Source organism: Podarcis vaucheri (assembly GCF_965113315.1).
Source record: "Podarcis vaucheri genome assembly, chromosome: 7".
NCBI lineage: Eukaryota > Metazoa > Chordata > Lepidosauria > Squamata > Lacertidae > Podarcis > Podarcis vaucheri.
Window position 1 is genome coordinate 55,948,630 of NC_138765.1, and position 14,751 is coordinate 55,963,380.

The following is a 14,751-nucleotide window of genomic DNA, read 5'->3' on the forward strand; positions in this document are numbered from 1 at the left end:
CGCGAGAGAGAACACATCTCGGCCTTCACCTCAACATAGAGAGATTAATTTAGAGAGCCGTCCACCCTTTCCGTTTTTTATCAGAACTTCCGGCCTAGGGTCGAACCCTTTTCCGTTTTAACTCCCAGGACAATGCATAGCGGGGGAAGGGTCACCATAGATATGTGAATGGCAGGAGGAGGAGGAGCCCATGTAGCATCACTCTCGCGAGTACGCTCCACCCACTCTTCCCTTTTTCTATTTCTATGTCAAGTCTGTCGATTTGATGATGCAGTACAGAACGCGGACGGCGGCGATGATGCCGACCTTAGTAGCCGCCTCTGCGCAAAGCTCGGCGTCCCCTATTGGCTGAGCGTTCTGTCAGTCAAACGGCCAGCGGGGCGGTACTTCAAGGGAAGGCCTCCCCAGAGGCCAAGAGTGGCGGCGGTGCTGGCGCTGCCGCGGGAATGAGGAGACGCCGCTGAGGAACATCGGCCGTCCGGGGAGCGTCCACGCCTGAGGAACCGTCGCCGACAAGTGAGGATATTTGCGGGGTGGGGTGCGGGTTTCAAATATGAATAGTAACGAGAGGGGCGTGGCCTATATTAATATTAATAAGGGGGCGTGGCACGTGTGACTATCAATGAGGACGTCACTGATTATGAATTGAGGAACCTGAGTATAATTGAGGGTATGTAAGTGTTTTATCTATTATGCATGCACACATTATGTTAGAGACTATTGTAGTGACATAGGATATATTTTGTTTAAATACTGTAAAGAGTTATATATATATATAATTATCTCTGTGTGTAGCTGTATATCACAGAGGCTGGGAATGAAGCATATTTATTTCATTATTAATAATGTTAATCATTAACAATTCATTCATTGTAATTCAAAAGTAACTGAGTGGTTTTAATTATGAATTCATAAATCACCCATTGCAGACAATTGTAGTTCAGAAGTATAGAAATTGTTTAAATGGCTGAATGAATAATGTGAAGATGCATCATGGCTTGCAACCTTCTTTTCCACCAAGTGGTGCTTAAAGTTAACAGTAAATTGCAACACTTAGCAGTTGCTGCAACAGTCAGCTTATGAGGTCAAGGAGGGGGGGAATGTGTTTTGTTTCCTGCACTTAGATCTTGCTCCTTCCTTACTTGGTTAATTTTTTATCCACGTACCAAGATTTGAACCCAGATCCCACCTCTGTATTTGCAGCATTTTGTTGAAAATAAGAGATGAGCAAAGAGAAGTCTATTGATGGCTACTAGGTATTCAGTAGTGTGCTTCTCCCCACCTGATGTTGTATACAACTCAGTCCTACTCACAGTAGACCCACTGAAATTACTGGACATGGCTAACTTAGGGCTATTTATTTCAGTGGATATATTCTGAATTGGACAGAGCTGGTTACAGCTCTAAGCTGAAGCACTTCCTCGTCTGTCTCATTGTCCTGATCTGAATGTCATATGGGAGTGCTGGCTTGATTGCCCTAAACAAGAACAGATTAATGTTCATCTTGTTTGATGACAAAACGTATTTCTGTTGCTCCTGATAATGCGTGTGTGTGTGTTTCTCTGACAGGTTTAGGTAGCTGCGCTTTGTGAATAATTCATACTTGTTGGGCTTTGATCGTTAATTTGTATTTCTGTCACTGCCGCTCGTTTAATGAAAAGCACTCATGTTTCACACTTGGTTTTAAAAAAGGCTTTCATTTACGCTCCTGACCTCAAGAGAGTGGGAGCTTGGGGCATGTGTGTTTGATGCTGCTGGGAATATTTCTTTCATTATGTCCCAATGGGATTACTCAAAGGAATGAAGAGAGAGCGCTTGAAAGCTTGCAGCTGAAGCATGATTTCCAAAGGCTGATTTATGAAGATGGTATGAAAACAGCCCCTTTGTCGACACAGTCAACTTATTTATTTAACAAAATGTATATCCCACTTGATTGTTTTGTTAACTGCTTAAAAATTCTCTTAAAATGTATCAAAATTATTGACAAAGAACATTCTGCTTCTGGGCCTTTTCTATGCAAACCAATGATGATGATGATGATGCTCAGACTGTCATGAGGAGTTCCTACTTTCTATGCACCTTTTGCAGCATGCAGTTACAGCTTTTACATCACTTCCAAAGGAGTGTTTTATGCAATATCAGTGGATTCCTGCATATTCTTTGGGGTGGGTACTTGTGGTCTTTTAGTATAGAATTGCAAGCCAATAGTCGGCAGCAGGGGTCTGCAACCTTTAAGACAAAAAGAGCCACTTGGACCCGTTTCTGAAGAAAAACAAACTGGGAGCCGCAAAACCATTGCGACATTTAAAACAAATATATCTCTGGAGCCGCGATCTGACAGCGGGCGGGAAGGTGATGTCGGGACGGTGCGTCCCGCACGTATCGCCCCCATGCGACGTCACAGCCAGTACAGCGCCTGCCACAGTCGGGAGTGTCGGGGCACACAATGCGCCTCCTCCCCTCGCTAGTATCCGCCCCGGAGCCACGGCAAAGGTGTAAAAGAGCCACATGCGGCTCCGGAGCCGCGGGTTGCAGACCCCTGGTCGGCAGTCTACAACCTTGTGGCTTCCAGTCTTCCAGGCCTTCTACTGTAACATTTGTCTTTGGGGCATTTTGGAAGGCAAGCAGATTCTTTTCTCAAGTTAGCAGGAGACAGTGATGGTTACCAACTTGGATGGATCTGAAAGAGGATTAGACAAAATTCATGGAGAATAAGACTATCAATGGCAACAAGCCATTATAGCTATGCTTCCCCCATGGTCAAAGGCAGTAATGCTCTGAATAGCAGTTGCTGGAAACCACAGGAGGGGAGAGGGCTCCTGTGTCTGGGTCTTGTTTGAGGGCTTTGCACAGGCATTTGGTTGGCTGCTGTGAGAGCAGGATGCAGGACTAGATGGGACATTAGCCTGATCCTGAAGGGATCTTCTTAGGCTCTAAGTTGTTGCGCTCTCTCTCATGTGCACACACACACACACACACACACACACAAAGTTGGTCACATACTTCATGCAGAATTACTATCCAGCCTTCAGCCCTCATGCTTCCCTGAGCTGTTGGGTCATTTGACGCTTTATAATAGATTTCAGTTTGCAGCCAGGCGTTATTAATTCTTCATGAGCCAAATTGATTGTTTAACCTTATTGTTTTTTCCATTTTGATCAGGACCCTGAAGCCTTTGTGCTTTTGCAGAATGACTTTGAACCGTCTGCTTCTCCCCCCACTGCTGCAACTTGGCAGTGCCCCCGTTTCGGTGGTTTTTCTGGTTGTTCCTGAAACACCGCTTGGGACTGGTACCTTCTGAGCCCTGCCGCCGTTTTCATGCTTGTCTCTTTCCTTTTCCCTTTCATCATCCTTGTAGGATTCCACCATCTGCTGGAAAAGATGGGGAACGTGGAAAGCAGCAGCCATTACCAGAAGCACCTCTCGCGGTTCCTTCCTGATGAACAAGCCGACATTGAGAGCGTCTTCGTTGCCTTATCCGGGTCCGGGGAGGCTGTCGGAGGAAAGGGGGGCAAACCAGCCAAGAAGGGTGTGACTCTGACGATGCTCAAGGCAAGAAACAAAGCTTGGTTGACAATTAGCATGCTTAGCCTTATCTGATAATTTTTTGTGTATTTGCAGCACTTTGTGGACACGTTCCTACTGTAATATTTGCAGTAGCCTTGCATAGTGCAGATGACCTTAAACAAATTGCTTAAAGTCAGCTACCGAATTCACAGCAGTGGCAAGATTTGATTCCTTGAGCTTTGTCTCGGTCTCCTGGACACTTTGCAGTGGAAGGGCTGCAGCTCTATGGTAGAACATCTGCTTTGCATTCAGAAGGTCCCAGGTTCAATCCCCGGCATCTCCAGGTCGGGCTGGGAAAGCACCCCCCTGCCCCTCCTGATACTTTGGAGAGCTGCTGCCAGTCAGTGCAGGCAATACTGAGCTAGATGGAGTTAAAAGTTCTTGGTATAATGCAGATTCCTATATTCCTAAGATTAGTCAGGGCTTGTAGTCGTGATGTTGTTTTACAGAGGATGCTCCTACACAGAGGTGGAGAACCTGTAGCTTTTCAGATGATGTTGGACTTCCAACTCCCATCAGCCCCAGCTAGCATGTCCAGTAGTTGGTGATAATGGAATACACTGGCTTCCCTGATATAAGGCATTGATCTCCCAGTAATGAGCTGCAGCACATTGGAGTGGGTTGCATGAGTGATACTGTACTGATTACTTTTAAAGAAATAGAAAAGTGACAGGTGCGGGGGAGGGGAGTTAGGGAGAGGGAGAATAATGTAGCTGGAGTGGTGGCGTAGTTGTTAGAGTGTCAGTCTAGGACCTGGGAGACCAGGGTTCAAATCCCCACTCGGCCATGGAGCTCACTGGGTGACCTTGGGCCAGTCACTGTCTCTCAGCCTAAGCTGCCTCACAGGGTTTCTGTGGGGATTAAATGAGGAGGGCGAGAACCATGTTCAGCACCTTGAAGGTGGGATATAAATGCAATAAATAAAAAAAACCAAATAGGCATCTGGCTTTCTTCAAGTTGAGCCACTGCAGCTTCTTCCCTGTCCTGCAAATCCTGGGAATTATTTTGCATTGACTGTTAATCCAGGATGTCTGCAGTATATGTTGCTTTGTGGCTTGCTGTCCTTTGGGAAGAGAGTGGGATAGAAATTTAACATGCAAATAATTAAAAAGTGTAGCCGCTGCAGCCTGAGAATCATAGAATTGTAGAGTTGGAAGGGACCTGGAGGATCATCTATTCAGGAATATGCAGCTACGGGGATCGAACCTGCGACTTTGGTGTTATCAGCACCATGCTCTAACCAACTGAGCTATCCAGAAAGGAGCCTGGGAAACAGTTTTATACCAGATCAAACTGTGACTCAGTCTGGCTCAGAATGCTGGGTGGGAAGCCTGTTCCCAAGCCGGTTAAGAGCTGATTTCCAGAGGTAGAAATCCAAAATGTGAAAGTATCCCTGGCATGCTGAATGTGTAATGAGCGGCTGGCTTGTTCCTTTTGCCTGTTGGCCCAAACAAAGAGACATACAGCGAGGGGAGCCAGAGGAGAGATGGCCCTTCCTTGGCATCAGGATGCATTGCATTTGGTGCAGAGTGAGCTCCTGCCACTTTGGAGACTGCTTGTTCCTTCTGGATGGCTGAACTTCCCTGTTGCGTTTCCATCTATCTCTAGGCCCACATCAAGGAGGCCCTCCCTGAATCAATGGTCATCCGGCTGTACAATGGGATGAAGAGCATCTCTCTGTCTGAGAAGTCTCCTGGGTCCAACGGGCAGGTGGGGAAGGAGCAGTTTGTCATTTTCATGTCGGCAGTCTTCAAAGGCAACACCGAGGAAAAGAAAGGCATCGTCATGAAAATGATATCAAACACGGACAGCACCCTGAAGGGAAGTCAGATCATTGAGGTAAGAAGAGAAAAAACCCAGTGTGTTCCATTTGCCTGTAAGAGAGAGGAAGAGGGACTGGAGCAGAAATGGGGCAAGGTGATGGATGTGGGAACCAAGACTGGGAAGCCAGGAATCAATACCTAGAAGCCAGGAATTGTCCACAAATTTAGCAAAAGGAAAGGAAGGCAGATGCTCAGCCACTGCTGTCTTTCTCCAGTGCCAGATACAGAAGCTGTAGTTATTCGTATCGTACTAGTCCCTGTTAGTATCCTTTTCTAAGTATTAATTTCTGCCCTCGTTAGGAGTTCTGTTCCTTTTTTGTGTGTACACCTGCCATTTAAACACTCCACGTAGGAAAACAAAATTAAACTCTTGAAGTTTGCAGAGGATCTGGTTGGCTCTGTGGTTCACGTCCTGAGCTACAGGAAGATGCTGAAGGGCTGGAACTTGAAGAATGTGCAGAATTCAACCACAGGAATAAAAGCTTTGGCGTCTCAGTTAGTGTCGGAGTTGAAATCGGCAGGTGAGTGGCGGAATGTCCATTTTCGCTTTGGTTTAGCCGTAGGCCCTGGCGATGGTTGGTGGCCATTGTGAGCTCCACAGGGTTTGTGGCTTGGGAGACAGAGAGGCGCAGAGAGCTGCATTTGGCTCTTGGGCATGAGGTTTCCTGCCTCTGGAATACAACATAGCTACTAATAGACCTTTCCTCCTCTGTCCATTACTCCTAATCCATTTTAAAGCCCTTGGATCCAGTGGTCAGGTTTGGCAGTGGCTCCTTTGGACCTGACCAGGTTTCCTGGTGCTACTGACCTCTAACTTTTGTTTCTTGCTGCAGACGGGAAGAGGCTTGAGGGTGGTCAGGCGCTGGATGCTGCCTGTGACGAAAGCAGCATTGAGGATTGGGTCTTCCGGGTTCCACAGGTCTCCGCTTTCCTCACTGTGGCCGTCCAGCAGGGGCTGCCCATCCTGCACTCCCTCCCGGACCAAGAGCAAGAGACCTTCCCTTTGCTTCCGGAGTGCCAGGGGGTCAGAGGCAGCCGCTTCGTCAGCCTCCTCAACATCCCGTCCGTCACCTACATCAACTCTCACTTGCCTTCCGAGCTCCAGCACAAATGGAGGCTCCTCTTTGCCTCCCAGGTTCACGGTGAGAGCTTTACGCAGCTGTGCGGGCACATTGTCAACCAGGGGCCCTGCGTGCTGGTTCTGAAGGACACGGATGGCTACGTCTTTGGTGGTTTTTCATCGTGTTCCTGGGTGGTTAAACCACAGTTTCAAGGTAAGAATGCCTGTGGACCCAACGTCTTTCAGCCTATAGCTCACATTTCACAAAATCTCAACCCTGCTCCTCTGGCAGGTGCTATGGGGCAAGGCTCGGTGTACATCCTGTTTAAAAAGCATTGTCTAGAAAATTCTGTATCTAGACAACCCAAATTCTTTGCCAACAAAAGCAGGATCATTTGTATAAATTGGGCAAAGTGTGCAATTTACCATATTTCCATGGCTCCTGGAAATCTCATTCTCCCGCTATTCTTCAGAGATTTTAGCTGGCTTTCCCTTCTCTGGGCAGGAGGGTTGGTGCTGGTTCCTGCCAGAAGGCTGCCTTCCCTGCTGAGGTTGCCTATCAGGGGCCGTGTTCCAGGGGCAAAAGTGGAACAATGCATGCAAGTTTTACTTTCTGACAGTAGGGTGGTTCTTCCACAACCCTCTCTGTCCTTCATAGAGGCAAGCAAGAAGCTTTGTTAGAGTCCAAGCACATGTTTTTGCTTAGCAGGGCCTGAGAGGGACATGGCCCATGGAGAGGGGGTGTGGCCTGTTGAGAGTCCCAAAGGCTGGAGAGAGGGACCTGGAGGGCCACATGTGCGTGATGCGCCTCTCCCCTTTCTCTCTTTCAAGCCTGTCTTCACTGACAAGACAAACATGAACTTCTGGGGAAGATGAAGTTTTGCACCCAACACCACATTTTGCCTGGGGTCTTCCCACTGACTCTCCCAGTTTAAGTCCCTATTGGTTTTAGTGAGTTGGAGACCCAGGCAGGTGTGCACAGAATTGCAGACTTCGCAGATTTATTTATTTTAAATGTGCATGCTGTCAAAATGACTTGCTACTGTTTTCCCACTAGATGGCGACCCTGCCGTTGCTTTTGATTCAGCTGAGATTAGAACTATTGTAACTCTCTTTAAGTTGGAGAGTATTCTCAGGAGAGATCAAAACGCCTAGGACGTAGAGTAAATATGTTCTTCCGGGAAAGAGCTGTAGCTTTGCATGCAGAAGGTCAAGGGTTCATTTCCTGACACCTCCAGGCAGGACTGTCTTAAGCATATGCGACGCCGGGGTGCAAAGGTCCGCCCGGCGCCGCCGCCCCCCCAGGTTGCCCAGTCCTAGGTGCGCAGGAGGACGGAGCTGGCCGTCCACCTCAGCGTCTCGCTGGCTCAGTCACCCCCAAACTCACGGCGCAGAGCTGCCCGCAGCAGAAGTGCCCGCCGTGGTGCTCTGACCAATGCACAGGCTCTTCTCTGGACTCAACTCTTGGGCCCCGGACTCTTGGCCTGTGCCCCTGAGAACCGGGTGCCCCGCACCCCTAGCACCTATGGGTAAGACAGCCCTGAGAGCCACTGCCACTCAGTGCAGAGGATACTGTGCTAGATGTATTGATAGTCTGACTTGACATAAGGCAGGCTCCTTTGTTCCAGTGCACCTCTCCTGCATCTCTCCTGCCTCTGCCTCACCAGACCTCTATGCAGGGTGTAAAGAGGGTTCTTTAATACTGGCTGCCCTGCAGGCGACAGGCGAAAATTAGCAGTAGAAGCTGTGGGGTTACGAGGTGCCATATCTAATGCAGGGGCCAGTAGGAGACCCTTGTCTGCTTCAAAAACTTTGGTTCCAGGCCAATCAGGGCTTTATGTGTCAGTTTAAGCACCATAATTTCGGCCAGGAAGACAACTGGCAACAAGTGCTGGCGTTTCAAAATTTCTTTGTGCATTTACCGTAAATAAAAGATCTCGGGTTCAATCCCTGGCATCTCCAGGCAGGACTGGGAGTATTCTCTGTCTGAAACTCTAGAGAGCCGCTGCTGCCAGCCAGTGTCAATGATACTGAGCTAGATGGACCAAGTGTCTGACTCGGTGTAAGGCAGGTTCCTCTGTTCTGTGTCCCTACATTGCCTTCCTTTCTGTTCCTTGCTATTTGGTCTGTGCTCCTTCTTCCTTCCACTGTCATTTTACAGGCAACAACGGATGCTTTCTGTTCTCTGTTTCCCCCTCGCTTGAGGTCTTCACTTACACCGGCTACAACGACCACTACATGTACCTGAATCATGGGCAGCAGACAATGCCGAATGGCCTTGTAAGTACAAAACGGTTGCAGGATAAAGCCTTGTCTTGTAAAACGACACTTTCATTCACCCTGGGGAATCTAGTCCTCTTCTGTAGTGCGACTGTGAGGGTCAGTTTTTGCTGGATCACACCACTTGAAGATTGTGGGTTGGGCAGATTGTGTGCTTGATCTGCTTGTCCAGATTTTGTGTGTGTGTGTGTGCATGTGCGTGGTTGGCCAGATGGCCTTTGCTGAGCATCTGACCGAAAGCCTATATTTATTTAGTTGAGCTTTTATTTTATTTTTTTACAAGGCAAAATACAGAGAACAAGGGAAGCTAGATGATTCCAGAATTACAAATTCTTAATATAAAAAACGATGAAATGTAGGCAACCATTAAAAAAGAAGAAGCAAGGGATGCATACGTTGAAAGGATAGAAATGCAAAAAAGGTTAGTGTAAAAAATAAAAGTTCAGCAGAGGAGAGCCTGTTGGGAGTTTTCTCCCCAAATCCTATTGAATAGGAAGAGGTGTTCTTTATTGCTTCTTCTTTGTCAGTATTTTCTTCTTAGGTATTCCCCTTCAGTGTGTAGTTTGACTTAAAAACGGTGTGGTGCTTGATGTAAGGGAAACTGATTTGTACTTGTATTCTGTCTTGCTGTTTCTGTATCAAATAGCCTATGGCTTTGAACAATAAAGAAAGGTACTGTTTCGCAGGTGTGATGATGGCTGTTAGCTTAGATCATTTTGGAAGGGGGTTAGATAAATTCATGGAGGAAGCGAGGCCTGTAAAGGCAACTAGTCATGGTTGCTATCCAGGACCTCCCTGTTCAGAGGTAATGTGCCACCAATTCTTGAGGACTAGTGGCATGGATGTGCTGTTGCCTTCCTGCCCTGCTTGTGAGATTATCTGAGGCATCTGATGATTGAGCACTGCAAGAAGCAGGATGTGTGAGCTAAGTAGCACTTTGGTCTGACCCAGCAAGGCCCATTTTAGATGGGTCGGGTGATGTTGGGGCCAGCATGCCTGCCTCTGGGTGGATTGCCATAGCATGTCCTTCCAGCCCCACCCAACGCTGATAGGGTCATTCAGTTAAGGGGCAGACTCTGCATGCTGCAGTGCGTCGGCTAAACCCCTTTGTTATTCTTTCCTAGGGCATGGGTGGACAACATGAATACTTCGGCCTGTGGATCGACAGCAACTATGGGAGGGGCCACAGCAAAGCCAAGCCCAGATGCACCACGTACAACAGCCCTCAGCTGTCGGCCAAGGAGAACTTCACGTTGGACGCCATGGAGGTTTGGGCGGTGGGAGACCTCCCAGAAAGTGCCACTGTAAGTGACCACTGTGATTGTCTCTCTAGCTAAACAATAACCTTGAGGTAGCTGGACAGTGGGTCAGTGGCCCCCTGAAACTCATGCATGAACTCTCTGAGTCAAAACAGCTTGCAAACTTCCATCCCTATCAACACTAAGGGATGTTGCACTAGAGGGTGGGAACCTTCAGGAAGCACCCACAGTCCAGGCATGGCATTGTGCTGTGTAAATGGCACCCAACAGTGCTAGTCTCCTGTTTGAGGAAAGGAGGTTGAGTGGACAGGCAGCTGTGATGCCTGCAGTTCCCCGACTCCTTTGAGTCACTCAGTCTGCAGACGGGTGATCAGTATTGTGATGTGTCATGTCTTCTTGTTTGTGTCATGTCCTCTTGGATAACAAAAGCTGATTTATTGAGGCCACAGTGGGCTGCTGTGCATGGTTGTACTATTTCTTTTGGGCTGGTGGGCCACAAGATGTGTTTCCCCTTAAAGGGGTGTGTGGCTTCTGGATGCCAGCACTTTTCTATGATACCACTGTGCACGTATGAAAAGGCTAAAAGCAAAAGAAAACTCTTATGTTCAGTGCTAACACCAGTGACAAGTCTAATTGCCAAACAGCAATCAAAACAGCAGCAAGAGCCATTGCAGAGACAGGTACACCCACTTCCACAGCAAGACTAGAGTTAATCGTCCGTTAAAAGTTTTGGAGAGGAAAATGGCATTTTCATACTGCTTTCCTGGCACAGAAAATCTGCTAAGTTTCTTGGCAACAATACCATGTGGGTGTGGGTGCATGCGCTGGTTTTTTTGTTCCTTTCCTTCCTTCCCCCAGCGGTGCCCCAAGGGTTCCTCTTAGCAATCAGAGATCACGCTCTGACATGGGTCCCCTTCTGCAGTCATTTCAGGAAGCTCCGTGACCTTACCCAACCTGTTTGACTGGACCAACAGAGTAGGCTGGCAAGCGGGCGGGGGCCGAAGTACCTGTCCTGCTGTTTGCAGAGGGATGGCTGGGGGGGGGGGGAGAGCTGCACAGGGAAGCAATAACAACTTCCTTCTAACGCAGACGTGATGTGAAAATGAAAGGGCCCCAGGATGGGTTGACCATGACCTTGAATTCTTATTTTGTTTGGTGTTCCAACCTGCCTTCTGGGTTTCGATTTAGGGCACGGGGCAGAAGAGCATCCTGGACGCAGACCCCGAGGCCCAGGCTTTGCTGGAGATGATTGGGAAGGTCCGGAAGAGCGATGGGTTGCGGGATCCGGCCGATGGAGACGGGGGCGACAACTGAGAACAAGGCCTGGAAGCTCTTGCCTGATGCTTTGTGCAGAGCAGTCTCTGATCTCTCTCCAACACCACATGTGAAAACTCGATAACACAAACCGCTCAAGTGTAATGTGTTTTCCTAGAGTTGCATGTTGTCTGGTTAGGAGACAAATCCTTTGCGTAGCGGGATGGTTTGTCTGTGGCGGGCAGATGGGGTGATTGCATGCTTTAGGTAGTTCTTAATAATCAAGGGTATTGCTGATTATAAATGAAGACAGGTCCATGCCCCTCCCCCTCCTTTGGATCAGTGTTAGCATCCACTATTTAGTCACACATTTCGTCTGTGAGCAGCTCAAGGGAGTTTTCGAGAATCCTGTTGGGAAACAGTTTCCTGAACGAATTGCAGCTTGTTTGCTCAAGAGGGCCTTTGCTAATCATGTTGAAGCAAGTTTTGTTGGGGACAGTTGGTTCCACCCAGTGTTGAACATTCACAGACCCTGCTTTAGGAAACTCACATTTTGAATGTTGTAAAGGCAGTAGCCAGAGAGCTGAGCACTTGATCAATGCTGCTTTGAATCTCAGACTGCTGTCCCAGACACCATTCACATAAGTGTATGGGACGGAGAACCAAGTCAGATTTCCAGGGTGGTGCAGGCACAGGCACAGGCACAGGCCAGTGTTGGGAGTGCAAGCAAAAGACCGCCTCCCTGGTGAATTTCTGGGTGCGTATGGCATCACTGCACCAGACCCTTTAAGATGCATGAGATTGGGCTGATCCTTGAGCTACTGGCAGCAAGCCAGTAGTGGTTAAGAGCGGTAGTCACATAATCTGGGTAACCGGGTTCGCGTCTCCGCTCCTCCACATGCAGCTGCTGGGTGACCTTGGGCCAGTCACACTTCTTTGAAGTCTCTCAGCCCCACTCACCTCACAGAGTGTTTGTTGTGGGGGAGGAAGGGAAAGGAGAATGTTAGCCGCTTTGAGACTCCTGAAGGGGAGTGAAAGGCGGGATATCAAATCCAAACTCTTCTTCTTCTTCTTCTTAACCGGATCAGCACGAATCAATGCTAAATCATGCAGTGAAGCAGTGGATGCAGCCTGTCAGTCGGGGCGCCACTCTGAAGGATGAAACGTTGGTTGCAGCCAAACTTAGCAATGTCTGAAACCCAAAGACCCAGTTTTCTTTGCTAGGTTTTGTCGAGAAATGATCTCAAGTCCTCAATTTAAGGCCTACTTCAGGAATTCAGTCTAGGGAATTATAAAGGGGTGTGAAGACGGGGCTCTACCTTGGATTTTCATGTGACTGTCCGCTTTGCAAATCTGCACCTCTATGCAACACAAACCACACAGCAAATAAGATGATAGCATCTGAAACATAAGCTGCAAACTTTAGAGCTACTCAGGACTTCTTTTCATAACAGTGTCCTTAGCCCCACCCCCTTTTTTTTTAAGTCTTAAGGTAGTGAACTTTTGAGTAGAAAATTAAGTATGCAAAGCAAGGAATCTAAAACTGACATTCCCTTTGCAAGTGTGAAAAACAAGTATTAGCTTCCACTATAGTTCCACTTGAGCCTCGCAGATTACTGAAAGGTGGGGAATAACAATAAAATAAAAGTGGTCTATAGAGGTAAACAGTATGTTGGAAATTGAAGTGTCTTTTGGCTTGTTGATGTATTTGATCAAGTTGCAAAGGCGTAATTTCCACAATAGCTGGATCTGTTCTGGTCTTCTGAGTGAACAGATCCAGCTTCTGAGTGCATCTTTTATGTATACTATTCTGACTTGGTGACATCATGTTTAAGGTCTGTAACCTTAGAAGGAACTATTTTGTTCCACCAGCTTTGTTGCAATAAATCTACAAGATACATAGGGGTGTTTCTTGTTTGGCAGCTATACTTTGATAGCAAATCCTTCCATGTTGCCTTATAGCCATATAGCTTCAAATCTTGCTACACCCTTACTTGGGAGTCTTGTCTGATTGAATTCAGTGGGGCTTCTACCTAAAAATGCTTAGGGACAGGCCGCAGATCAGAAATTAAATCATGTTCACAGTCATGTTTCTTTCTGTAGAATAGTGTTTATGAGACAAGGCAAGAGAAGCTTGAAATGGAAAATCTGCATGTTAATCTGAAAGAGCTACTTCTGTCCTGATTGATGGTTTATCTGTGTAGACGGATGCTGTGCCTCCCTGTGTATCCAACCTATGGTAGCTAGCTAGCTAGCTAGCTATATCCTAGTCTCTTTTTCATAGGGGCAATAGGAAACTGCCTTACACTGAGTCAAGCTCCATTCCTCCTTCCTGTCCCAGAGCTTAACAATCAGTCTCTCTTCACAGGGAATTCTGCGAATTGTAGGCCTGTGAGGGGAATGGGGTGTGTGTCTCCTAAACAACTCTTTGTTTAAGGTGGTATTGCAGGATTAAAAAATGTATGGTTTTTATGTGACCCAGGTGCTTCTTCTGCTGCTGGAACCAGCCTCCCCTCAAAAGTAGAGAGGAGGAAGATCAAGAGAGAGGCCTGCCAGAGGATGATTTTCACTTGATCCCCTCCTTTGGGAGAGATGGACTTTAGCTGAGGGGTAGAATATGTGTTTTGTAGGCAGAAAGGCTGAAGTGTGATACTAGGCAGCTCCAGCTAGCAGGATCATGTAGGTGCTGATAGAAAACACTTCTCCTCAAGAGAGACCTTTAAAGACCCTGCTCAGTCACAGCTGGCAGTGCCAGGCTAGATGGACCAATTTGTCTGACTCTGCACATGACAGCTTAATATTTAAGGTTTTTCTAGCAGATATTGATCAGTGTAAGGCAGCAGAGACTAACCTGTGGCCTTCCAGATGTTGAGCTCCCATTAGCACCAGCCAGGATGGTCCAGTCATCAGGGGGAATCACCAGTGCCAACTGGGAGGCCACAGGTTAGCCACCCCTGGGGTAAGGGAATCAAGCGTGCTGAAGGAGGTCACCAAGCTGATCGCATTTCCTAGGGTGGGAACATAAAAAGCCTGCTGAATCCAGCCAAGGGCCTATCTAGTTGAGCATCCCGTTTTCCCAAGCAGCTGCCTGTGGGAAACCCTCAAGCAGGGCAGGATTGCAAGATTCTCTGTCCGCTTGCAATTCCTAGCAGCTGGTATTCAGAGGCATAGACTGACAGCGAAGGTAGTTACATCCTTGTCCCTGTGGACCAGGAAGCTGGATGGAGGAGATTCAAGCAAAGCACTGCTCAACACAAGGGAACTGGGCCATAGCAGATGTTTTATAACCCTTTGCAACTCCGTCAGGCATAGAAAGCCATGGACAAAGGTGGGTGTGGCCCTGGCTTTTCCTTTTGATCTTGTTCCAGCCAACTGGAAGAATTGTAGACTTTTCCAACTTCTTTAGCTGGCATTTTTTCTCCTGGGTGATGGCTGTGAGCTTGCTTTGAGCACATCCTTTTGTCTTTCCTCTTTTTAAAATATAATGGTGGGTATATATTCACAGAGG

The 14,751-nt window shown here is 47.6% G+C and overlaps 1 protein-coding gene across 1 annotated transcript; it reads left to right on the forward strand.

The window, feature by feature from the left end:
- The first annotated feature begins 300 nt into the window (after positions 1 to 300).
- Positions 301 to 11,394, forward strand: MEAK7 (MTOR associated protein, eak-7 homolog). The gene is made up of 8 exons (XM_082233325.1): positions 301 to 516; positions 3,359 to 3,552; positions 5,176 to 5,406; positions 5,767 to 5,911; positions 6,224 to 6,664; positions 8,612 to 8,730; positions 9,855 to 10,034; positions 11,178 to 11,394. Exons 2-8 carry the CDS (start codon positions 3,382 to 3,384, stop codon positions 11,301 to 11,303), a joined length of 1,413 nt encoding a protein of 470 aa, XP_082089451.1. The 5' UTR covers positions 301 to 516; positions 3,359 to 3,381; the 3' UTR covers positions 11,304 to 11,394.
- Positions 11,395 to 14,751: the final 3,357 nt, after the last annotated feature.